Source organism: Athene noctua, chromosome 4 (assembly GCF_965140245.1).
Source record: "Athene noctua chromosome 4, bAthNoc1.hap1.1, whole genome shotgun sequence".
In the NCBI taxonomy this organism is placed as follows: domain Eukaryota; kingdom Metazoa; phylum Chordata; class Aves; order Strigiformes; family Strigidae; genus Athene; species Athene noctua.
Genome location: NC_134040.1, coordinates 20,624,461 through 20,636,963, shown reverse-complemented (window position 1 = coordinate 20,636,963; position 12,503 = coordinate 20,624,461). Strand labels below are relative to the sequence as shown.

Below are 12,503 nucleotides of genomic sequence, written 5' to 3'. Positions count from 1 at the left end.
TAGACAAATAGCCAGTCCTAAACACACACAATTGTTACATTATACAAATATATGATGTGTGATTTCCTTGGCGCTTTTTTTGTGTGTCCATAATGATGTACAGTAAAAAGAAATGTCACTTTTAATTCCATCAGGTGTTATTTTGGATGTTAATACTAACATTTTTAGAAAATGGAATCAAAGGCTGGCCATAAAAAAAAAAAAGAGTAACTATGTAGTGGCAAGCAAAGTCATGTCTTTTTTTTCTTATTCTTTACTTTCTTCCTGGAGAATATGGCATGCTTCATAACTGATCTTTTACAGATCCCCATCTTTACCCTCTTTAGAGTTTTTTTCCTTTGCTTTCCGTTGCCTCTGTAAAGCAAAAAAGGAACAAACAGATTAGAAAAAAATGTAGAATGTACTTATGTATTTGCTGGTATTTTAAATAATATGTTCATGTAAGTATATGAACTCAGAAATACTGTCACAAGAAGCACAAGGAACATTCCATCTTACAATGTTATGACATTTAATCTTCCTAAAACTGTTTGTCCACTTTACTGCCATTATTTTTCATTTATGCACTTATTCAGCATTTACCTTTAAATGTATAGAGACAACTTAACAAATGCCACTCACCAAGTATAAAAGAGCACACAGACTCGTGCTCAGTATAGAATGCATGAATATATAATAGAAAGGCTTAGAAGAAAGTACATAAAGTTTAACAACATTATGAAGACTCCTGCAAATAACACAAGACCTAAATAACCATCAAGTGTATTGTTTTCTGCCTCTGACAAAGGATGTGTTTCCTAACTCAAAACACTGAGTAATTTTAGCAAAGAAAACATACAGATGTTTTTATTAGAAAAAGAAACCTAAGTTATCTTCTGCAATAAATCAGCAAAAGAAATAACTGAAGGACTAAACTGTTCTCGTACAACGGACAGAATAATATCTTACTTGACAGAAGAAACAGATGAGTTTCATTAATTTCTTTTAGTATCCTTTTTACTTTTTTTAAGCAAAGAAAGAAACATTAAGGGAGGGAATTTGTAAGACAGATATGTAAAATGATATATTGCTACCTTTTATCTCTAATACTCCATAACCAAAACTCAGATTAGTGTCACAGCAGGACATGAAGCAATGTACTTGTAGTGCTCTACCATCCAGCAGGCATCTGCTGATCTCTTGATGCTGAGCCAAAAGGTTAACTATCTGAATGTCACTATGCAACAGAGGTACTTCTTTTGGGAGGGACGATTTGCATTTCCACTGCTACAGCCATTCAAGTCAAGAATCACGAACAAACCCATGTACTCTGGAGAGGAAGTTACAGAAGTGTAGGCCAACTACTCCAAACTGGAAAGACTGAGCCAACTGCTGCATCGTCTCTTAGCAAATCCCCTGAAGACTGTCACACAATTTCTTTTTGTCTTTTGAGACATACAGGTATATGCTTGGGGTATGTTACAGGAGCACAATCGTGGCACAATAAAGTAGTTAATGTGACGCTCATTAATACAGATCTTACACGGTGGAGATTTAGACCATATTACAGAGGGCGCCTGAAATACCAGAAGGAAAAAAAAAGATGCCACAACGAAGAAAGAGACAGAAAGCCATGAAAACAGTGCAGTGACTCTTTTCTCTGCCCTTTCATGAGGAATCTGACAGGGATAAAAGTGTTTAATTCTGAATCTTCTTGACAGAGCTATCCCATGCACCATTCACCAAGTTTGGAATCCATATAATTCAGTTTGGAAAGAAAAGCCACAGGTAAGTGACCTGCCTTTTATCACATCCTCCCCTTCAGTAAACACTCCCCAGCAATACAGCAAGTGGGCAATAGTGAAAACTGACATCAGCACTCAAAGCCAAAGATTACCTCTTTCTAAATCATTTCCATGAAATAAAATCTAATCTCACCTGAATGATATCTTTTATTATATTAATGCAATATCACACTTACCGGTAGGCTGTTCTGGTGCCCGAGAGATTGGGACAGGTACTGCGTTTGTGACCTGCCTTGCCACAAACAAAACAGCCAGCAACAGTCTTCTCACAGGTGTGGTTTTGAAGAGCACAGCAGTTGCAGTTGTTACAGTGAAACCAAGCTGCAAAATAAGTAACATGATTTATGACCTTGAAAAGGTTTAGAATAATCATTCTGAAACTAAGCTTTAAATATAGGCTATACTACCAGGTTTTTTATTTTGTTTTAGTTTTAAGAGGTGGATGTAGTCAGTTTCTGGTCCCTTACCACATTTCATAAGGCAGCCAGGTACTTCTTCATTAGATACACTGTGTAACTATTTCAGTAATTACTGAATTATATTGCCATTAGAATTAGTATGCTGTATGTGATCTTAACATGAAAAACAGTCCAGATGTTAAAATGGACTTAAGAAATTGTGATTTCTGCATTGTTAACAAAAATTATTGTTTCAGTTATAAATACACAGCTATAAATACAACTGCATTTGTGTATGAAACAAGTTTGACCATGATCTCTCAAACATTTTAATAATTGCCTTTTTGTTTATGAAATCCTAATGAAAAAGTTTACAAAATTAGGAAACACTTATATAAAAAAATAAAAATATTTAAGTTTTCCTGTAACAAATATAAATGAGATTTAGTAAGTTTTAACAAGGATTTATCACATTTCCACACAGTGCAAATATACCCAAGTTATTGAATAACTTATGTGAAATTTAAATTCTTCCTTTACTCTATGTCTTCTGAAAGATTACACTTTATTTCTTTTACTAAATATTTTCTCTGGTTTGTAATCTCAAGTTTCTTTGGACTATAGCTTAAACAATAAGTGTACTTTTATTTAGAAAATATTTTGCTGTACTTACAGGGTTTTACACATTTTTTGCAAAGAAGACAGTGTTTCCATCGTCTACCATCCTACAAAAGAGGAATAAATTCTTTGTTTGTTTTAAAAAAAACACTGATTGTATCTCAAAACGGAACTATTGATGTATGGCCCCGTTATTTACAAGTCCTCTGTAGGAAGGAAGGACTGTAACTTAGAAACAAGAGTCCTCAGAATCTGTGACAACTGCAGCAAAATGGCTGCATTTTGAAATTAGCAACTTCTACAGCTTCTGAAACATAAGAAGAAATGTATGTGTCAACAGACCAATAAGGTAAATTGTAAGTGGCAAGTAGCAAACTTTTCCTGACCTCTTTCCAACACAAAGAAATCGGGGAAGAGTAATTAATTCCCAGTGGGTTAAGAATGCAGTCCTGTGAAGTTAAGAAGTCTCTGAAACTGAACTGTCTGCAGTTTCCCAAGGAAATCAGTATCAGAATGGGTTTTTACCAGAGTAAATACTACAGAAGTTATTATTTGAGTATTCCTAAGACTGCCATCCAGAAAGCAGTCAAAATACTTACTTTTGACGTACATGAATTACATATCTCACAGTGCTGGTTACCAGAACTAACATACCGCTGGCATATAGTGCAAAACCTGGGAAAAAAAAAATAAATGTACTGGTCCACTACTTGCTCATAAAGCAACATGAATTAATTTTATAGAAGCTCAACAATAAATACAAGGATTGCAAAATCACTTTCCTAAATTGAAGATGATGTTTCTGATGCACAAAATCATCACTCAGGCTCAGAACCTCAAAATCATCCAGACACAGTACATCTAAACAGTAAAATTCAGGTGCTTAAACTCAAATCAGTAACACTATCAGCAGTAAATCAAACTAAATCCATTCTTTTGTCCTTGATGCTTCTCTTGGTGTTCATTTTATTAACTACTGCCTCAGCCAAGCTATGATCAGGCATAGCTGTAAATCTCTCTTGTAAGCATACACAGCACTTCCTGCAGATAAGCTGAGGAATCTCACCATTCCACACTGGAAAATGTAAGCCTCTTTTTAGGTGCCCAGCCCTCCTACCCAGTTTACAGAACATGCGACATTAGAATGACACTGAGAAATGCGGTCTTGAGCCTGGCATCCAAAAGTTAGACGTGACAATACCAAACAGCACCATCCCAAAGTCCTTTAGAGAATTTATGCCCTAATTAAGAACTCTCTTTCAGTCACTTGAGTGTTAATACATCTTACCTATAACCCTCTTCTACAGGAAGTACAATCGTACTGGGGGTGAGGTTCGTGAAGATACGGACAGGGGACTGTCTACGACCTGTCTTGCCATATTTATAAAGTGCATGATTATCATAGTCTACCTAGAAAAATAAAACCAAAGAGAAAGAGTCTTAAACTGAATGCTAAGCACAGGCAGAACTATTTACATATTTATTCTCTCTGTATGTGCTTTATGAAAATTTTGTTTTTATAAAAAAACTCTAACCCTCAAATTAGATTACAAATTCTACAGCAAATATTTTGTCTCATTTATTTTTGTTTTGCTGGGTGTGGCAGGGTTTTTGGTAGCAGGAGAAGGGGCTACAGCAGTGGCCCCCTGTGAGAAGCTTCTCAAAGGTCCTCCGGCTCCATGTCAGACCCACCTCCAGCCAAGGCTGAGCCAATTAGTGATGGTGGCCGCACCTCTCAATAATGTATTTAAGAAGGAGAACCTGAGGGGGGGTTGAGGGACTTGTAAGGAGGTGCTACAAGAACGACACCGAGGTCAGTGGAAGGGAGAAGGAGGAAGGGGGGGGAGGTGCGCCAGAGCAGAGAGTCCCCCTTTACCTTGTTATGGTACAGCAGGGCCACCCCCCGGCCACCCATGGAGGTCACCAGAGGAGCAGGGATCTGCCTGCTGAGGACCCCCGGGCTCTGTGAGAAGGAGCAGCCTCAGCTGTTGTAGTTCGGAGCTGGGAGGACTGTAACACTTCTCACTGCCCCATTCTGCCTGTTAAATGTCATTGTTGTTAAGTGGTTTGAATTAATGTATTTTTTTCTTCCCCTAACAAGCCTGAATTTTGCCTGTGACCCATAATAGGTTAAACAACACCTCCGTGTCCTTATCTCCATCCCTGAGCCTTTTGATTCATTTTTCTCCTTCCCAGCTCTGGAGGGGAAGGTGTGAGTGAACAGCTGCACAGTACTTTGTTGCTAGCTGGGCCTAAACCACAACACTCACCAACCACACTATCAGGCTAGACTCAAGAAACTAAGTTCCCAATACTATAATAATCCTATTTTATATATCCCTTTTTGCTCTTTTGCAATGAGATATCTAAGATAACATTACCGTTGTTCTACAAAACAGCAACCCATTAAAAAAATGGAACTATGCTGTTTGATCTACTTGGCAGTACAAGAACTGACGTGCATCTTAATCTATCTTAGAATAATTACAAAGTTGCAAATCCATTCAGCACTGCTTTTTCCAGCACTGCCTTCAGAGACTTGTCACAAAAATTCTCATCTCTCAACACCAGCAGGAATGCAGAATCTAGCCTAGCACAAGTTTCCAGTTTTCTTCCACAAACGTCAGTTCTACAAGATGCAGATATGTAGTTCTGAACACCCATGTCAAACTTCATGCAGTTGTTAGACGAAAAAATAAAACTTTGACATCATGAACACCCACGACTGAGTGCTCTGAAGTTACTCATGTATGCACTCTTGAGCAACTTACAGAATGGATACAGTACTAGAGAAGCTGATGCCAGATTATTGCTTTATCACTGACAACTTCATTTATTATGTAATTCCAAAAAAATTACATTGTTGTAATTCTACTCTGGTGACAGCAGTTTTGGAGATGAAATACCTTCATTTTCTTTTCTTTTTTTGACCAGGGCAGGGCATTACCCACCAAGCTACTGACATTTCAACACCTGGGAAAAATGAAACACTCTTCAGGTTACCTCCCACCTCTGTAATATGCACCTGTCAAAATTACTGCAAATTTTGTCACACTGAAAACCTGGCAAAAGAAATGAGTTAACGGATAGATGACAAATGAGTTAAAGATATGTAATAAACTGCAGGAGTGTGACAAAGTTATCAAAGGTATAACTAGTACAAATACAGAATCTGGGCTTCATATGATGAGCACCGCAGGGTTTTCAGCCAAAACTAAAGTTCAAGAAGGCAGCCCATCTACAGACAAGTGCTGCCATTATACCTGCTTTCATTCATACTCCTGTTCACACTGCATATGACTGAAATTTAACAGAGTCACTGGGTTCAGTCATACCTGGTAATCCATCATACTGAAGCTTGGGAAATATTCAAGAATACGAGACTCAAAGAAGTATGGAAATATCCAGAACACAGGCATCTCTTGGTTGTTATGATCTAGTGATGAAAAGACTTAGATGTACATTAAAGAAAAACAAGGTACGTGAAGCATGAAAAATTTACACTAAACGTTCTGAATACATAAACATGCATATGTGTGTCATGCTAGGCGTAAGAACTATCTCCTGTAGGCCACAGAAACTTTTGGCATATTTTATGTATGTGGCACTATAAGCTCCACTTAACTAACAAATTTTGTCACCCACCTAGGCTGGCAAGAAATGTTACTGGTTTGATAGCTTTTCTTCTCTACCTTTAAAGTACATTTTTATTCCAAAGTAGATTTGTAAAACTGTAAAAGTTTTTAACAGAGATTTAGAGAATTGGGTATTATTAAACTAAAAGTATCAGCAGAGTATATATGCTAGTTCATCTTTAGAAACTATAACGAGTGTGTTCACATTCACTTGAGTAGCAAGAATCACTGACTTTTAACTAGGTACTTTTTCTTACAGTGATGTTACAGCTCAACCCACCAATCTGGTTGTAACACATACCTTCTTTTTCTGTCTTCTTCCACATTGACATCAGTTTTTTAAAACTAGAAGCCAGTGCTCCCACTAAACCTCCAAATGGGGGATCAGTTACCATAATGACTCTTTCACCATCGTCTTGATACAAGAACTTCCTACAAGTTTCACTTGAAGCCTGTAAGAAACAGAGGTTAATTCCAGAAATATAGATTCAAGAACTGTAAAAATATTGTCTTTGGCAGTAATTATTTTAGAAGTTTCAGCTTTCAAGAAGGAAGTTATTTCCTCTTGTACAGCGTTTAAAAAAACCTCGATTTGAAGCACTGCAAAGAAGTGCCCTGTTCAGTTAGAGATAATGTATCAAGGGCAGATACAGTTCAAGCTTCCTAAGACAGTCTTCTTCCAAAGAGTACTAAATTTAACTTGGAAAAAAGATGTTATTCATAGCAAGAAAGCAAAGTGCAGGCTCAGAATACATTTTATTCACGCCCTATAGTTTTATTCTGTAAAGCATTATCAAAGTAATGGGAAAAACCTCAAAAAATCAATTAAATCCATATTAGTTATAAAATGTTTGAATTTTAGCAATCCAACCTGGACTCTATTATTAAAGGAAATGTAAAAAGCTATGTATTCACTGCCATCTTGCTGTCTTCTCTCCTCTATTACTTAGATTCTACTGCCTTCCCAAACCACATTTTTAACACTAATATACCTTCAAATGTGCTGCAATTCAGTCCTTGAGTACACTGTAAAACTGTGTCACTACAGGTGTCACCTTTTCACACCTTGAAAAGAACACTACCATGTTTATAATGCAGATGATGAACAGAGTCTATTTTTTTAATTGAAAAATACAAAACTTGAATACAGTAATGGATTAAAAAAATTCAAAGGTAAGCATTTCAGACCAGCCTCCCATTTCATTCTAGGCGATTCTTTTTATTTTCAAGATACCATTCAAAATTAGCCTTTAGAATGAAAAAAAATCTGAAAGTTATCTACACAGTGTGAAAGGTATCGCAATAAACCTGTTCATGCAAATCAGTGGTGTCTTACTAATAATGGCAGAAGAACAAAGAGTCGATATACTATTGGAATAAATGTTTGAAATTAATGTTTGGAATTGAATTACACTGTGATTCTCTGCTATAATAAATATCCTACTACAGCTGACGGTTTCCTAATAAACTCAAAATTAAGCACTTAATGTGACATGTAAAAAGAAACAAGAAATTCAGCATTTTCTTTAACCATTACACTAATTCAACCTCATTATACGACAAGGTTAAACTTTTGACCTTGCTTGCCTGAAATAAAGCAAAAAAACCTCCTCTTCCCTCCCACATCAAGTACCGGTGAGTAAGTCCCATGGTATCCATTGGATTTGTAAAGGCCAGGAACAAAACAATTAATTCTTTTGTAGCAATACAAGAACACGGCTAATGAATACTTATATAAGGCAACAACTTACACAAGGCTGTCATTTTAATAAAAGCAGCAGTTAAGGTGTGTAAGTAACATTAGTTAGCATAAATTTAATTGGCAACTTTATCTTTGAATCAAGTGGGAGAGCATTACAGAAGAGGCACTGTTATTCTTTGATTTCCAGTACTGTTGACCATTTTTATCTCATGATAGTTGTTTCCTACTAGACTAGCCCTGACTTTCTTACAAAATTCTGCATCAACAACATGTACTTCTTTACAAATCACTCAAGAAATACTCGGCCTTACCTCTCCACCAAAAAAATAATGATTAAACATGTTGTAGTGGCAGAATTCATCCTCTGTGTAAAACTGTGAATACCTGTAAAATAAGTTTTAACAGTAGAAAAATATAAACAACTTCTTGCCTGCCCTAAGGGGCATTTACAGTGAAAACAAGTCCTTAAGAAAAACATCTTTGGGTTCTGATTACTGATAACACATACCAATACTGGGAAAAAAAGTATAATTACTTTTCTCATAAACTGGATGTTATTTGTGTGTATGTGCAGGAACAGAAATGCAAAAACAGGAAAAGGAAAACAACCATTGGTTTATCTTTTAAAGCAGTAAGAATACAAATCTTTGTAGGTACTCTACAGACAGGTAAATATTTGTCAAAACCTACCTGAAATCAATATCTAGCAGAAGGCTTCTAACTCTGAAATCATCTTCTTGTGACGCTTTTGACTGGATCTTTTCATGAAGCCTAAAGTATAATTGGAGCAAAGAAATTTAACACATAATCACTGGCTTCAGAAATTAGCTGGCAAGACAAGAATGACTGGTTCTTTACTAAACCTAAAAACAAACAGATAAACCTAAACCCAAAATGGAGTAATCTGAATTTGGATGATTCTATTTGGCTAATATTCACAGTTAGAAAAATACTTAAGTCTTAAAAGATGAAAAGTCAGTGGAACCTACTGGATCACCATGCACAAAAAACCCCCCAAACATAAGCAAAGTAACTCATAGTCACTTCTGTAAGATATAAGGCAGGTAATTTAAAGTGTGTATGTGTGTTATTTGCAGTGCAGCCACAGTCCTCTCCTGTATCTTATGAGCTCAAAGCAAGACCCCACCAGATGTTTGGGTAATCCCAACCAGTTAAAGCATAGTGAACCTCTTATAATGGGAAAATCCTCAATTATTTAAATATTAGTAAGTTGCACTTGAGACAGAAATATTATTTGAAAGTGTAACAACTCTCACTGACGTACCTGGGTGTTCCAACACAGAGCACTCGTCTGAATCCTAAATCAATAATAAGATCCAGTAGGAACTGGCAACTTCTGTCTGCAAATAAATACTGCGCATTTGTTTTTTTATTCTCCAGTGGATAAAGAAGTTGACTGGGACTTTTTAACTGGGCAGTGGAGATATCAGACTGGAACTGGTGATCCGAGTGCATTTCCCATTCAGCTGGCAATAGCAATTGCTGGCATTCCTGGCAAAACCTCCTCTTTGATAATGGCAACAGAACAAAATTCTCATACCTTTAAATACAAAAGACAATAGGGAACAAACTTTGACAAAGCCTCTACAAAAGACATGAAGGGGACCTATGAAGGGCATTTCATTATTTTAAGAGTTCAGACATTTAAACAGACAATGTAGTTTAAGCTGCACTTGCAAAACTCCACTATCTACATGTGAATGAAGTAATATTCAGGGAAAAAATATTTAAAGGACACTGAAAAGCATATAATATTCTGGCCAAATATACTGAGAATCCCCATAAACTAACAGGACTACAAGTGAAGACTCCATATCAACTACCAGCAAGCAATCCTGTATGTTTATCCACAAAACTGATGTTGTTTGTTACCGTATTACCTTTTCTTCTTTCCACAAAGCCTGTTACTTTTGCATACTAAAGTCGGGAATATTTTTTTGAACTTAAACTTCTACTGTCCTGTTGTTAGTACATCACAAGCACTAATGTAAGAAGAACTATATACACCAAAAAAAACCCCAACAAACAGCTCCTGGTTGCAAATACTATGCTATCATGCTCCAATTAGACGTTTCATGCTATTTACCCATTGCAGCCAACCAGTTCTTATTTTTCCAAATCCCTCTGACATGTTTTTAGAATTTTAAAGAATCCTAAAATATTATCTCTACCTTCAGAGTTCCTAAGCTCATTATTACTTGATTTTTACCCAAGAAAATATACATAACAATACCTTTCCACATTCTGTCTGTGTGTAAAAGAGGGCTGATGATTTCTATTATATTCTTCACGTGCAGCAAGCCTAGCTTCTGACACCTGTAAAAAATAAGTATATAAAAAGTTACAAAATGAACAGATACCACTCTGTATTGCACATTAAATGCAATATTAAACAAAAAGGGTGATCAAAGGTCTCATGTTTTAGTTACTCTGCATAGAAAAATTACCACATTCTTTGAATTGTTGTTTCAGAAGAACAAGCATGACTGCAGCACAGAGGCATGCTGCAAAACAACATGGGTCTCTCACTGTGAATTTAAACTGTGCAAAAAATAAGTACAAGCATTTCATTCTTCTATCATATCTGGGAAAAACTCAAAAGATGATTAGGATGAGGATAGAGGAGGTATAATTTCCATTAATGCATGCTAGCAGTTGCATTCCCTCTGAAGAACTATGAACTGATCCTGAACAACTGATGACAGTCGAAATGTTGCCCAAGTCTTTTAAGTGTGACTATTTTAAAAGCATGACAGCTCTCCTCTCAGTCTTCTACTCTGCTCCCACAAAACGTACCTACAGTTTCACAGTTAACAGAGTTTCAAGCTACTTGCTCAAAACTTATGGAACTGATTTGTTTAAAGGGGGACACAGTAAAATTCAATAGAACAAAAGACACCATGATACAAGTAACAATCAAAATTAAGTTTCATTAGGAATAGCATTTAAATCTACACAGACGAGTGATTAACCACCTCATTTTCTCTTTATACAAATTTTAGTAGTAACAAGCACAGCAATGAACTGCTTATGAACCCGATTAAATTCCAGCCTGCCAGCCTGCTGAGGACAATGACCACAGCACAAGATACTCATTTAGGAAACAGAAAAAGTAACACAAGATGTAGTGGACAAAAACTGCAGCAAACTCTCCATGAATGTATCAATCCCAATTTTGTTACCCTGCAATTATCTGACAAAAGTTCTTTAGATGACGAGAAATTGCTGCAGATGTTCTGAGACTACTGAGCATCACGCTGATCCCCACCACCTCACTATTCTCTATATCCCAGTTTGCCTGTATCCACCAGATTTTGTCTTAATCATAGAAAATGAAGACATCTTGGGATCAGAACTACCCTATTTTGTTCAACACTGCATAGTATGGCAAGCTTCTTAACTTAAATACCTTCATGTTTTGGCAATACAGTAACAAATGCCAGTTTTGCTCAAAATATACACAGCCTTCCTTGAAAGTCATACTTGAAACAGGTTCTCCTGACAGAAGTGCTCTGCTAAATATAAACTACGAATGTTCAAAACATCAACTGCTGCAGATTTCCAGAACATACTTTTTTTCTCCCCATTTTCTATTAAATAGAAAAAAAAAAATCCCCAATATTTACTATAGTCCTAAGTAGTGCTCCCTTACCTTCTCATCTTCCCACTGGAAAAAGTTACAATCTCTTCTATCCCTACAAGCTGAACAAGCATAAAATCTTCGTCCTTCCTCTTTTCCTTGGCTGGTCTTTACAAACAGAAGAGCAGGACCTAAAGGAGAAACGTAATTATACGATGACACACGGGACACCAACAGATCTGTTTTAATGCCTCCACTGCAAGTGTCAGGCTTCCAGAATGAAACATTAACAAAGGCTGCTGCAAGACACAACCTCTGGCAGAGGAACCGAGAAAGCCGCTAAAGACGAGCAACAGAGACGCTCGGAGAGGTGTCAAGCCCCCACCCGCTGGGAACTGCGGCCACCCGGGCCAGGCCCCTCAAAGCCCCGGCCAGGCCCGCTCCTCCCCTCGGCGGGGCCCGCCCCCCCTCCCGCCCGAGGTGCCTCCTCGCCGCCCGGCTCACCGTGCGGGCAGCTGGGAGCGCTGGGCGCCAGGCCGAGCAGGGCCAGCCCGCCCGCTCCCGGCCCGCACAGGCCCTCCGCATCACCCTCGGGCCTGGCCGCCATGCTACCCCCTGCTTCCCGGCAGCCCTGGCCCAGCCGCCGGCAGGGTGGGGGGGCAGCCGGCGCCGCGCTGCCCCCTAGCGGTGCGGCGGCCACACCGCCAGGGGAGAAAACCCCCCTCCCCGGCAGGGCCCGGTTTGGTACCAGTCACCCGCCGCAAG

At 37.9% G+C, this 12,503-nt stretch overlaps 1 protein-coding gene across 1 annotated transcript; it reads right to left on the bottom strand.

Moving 5' to 3' along the window:
* Positions 1 to 103: 103 nt before the first annotated feature.
* ZCCHC4 (zinc finger CCHC-type containing 4) lies at positions 104 to 12,468 on the bottom strand. The gene is made up of 13 exons (XM_074904615.1): positions 12,243 to 12,468; positions 11,811 to 11,929; positions 10,392 to 10,474; positions 9,423 to 9,698; positions 8,828 to 8,908; positions 8,449 to 8,521; positions 6,737 to 6,887; positions 6,136 to 6,236; positions 4,089 to 4,210; positions 3,400 to 3,475; positions 2,856 to 2,907; positions 1,961 to 2,105; positions 104 to 354 (listed from the first exon to the last, which is right to left on the bottom strand). The coding sequence occupies exons 1-13, from the start codon at positions 12,343 to 12,345 to the stop codon at positions 231 to 233; spliced, it is 1,506 nt and encodes a 501-aa protein (XP_074760716.1). The 5' UTR covers positions 12,346 to 12,468; the 3' UTR covers positions 104 to 230.
* Positions 12,469 to 12,503: the final 35 nt, after the last annotated feature.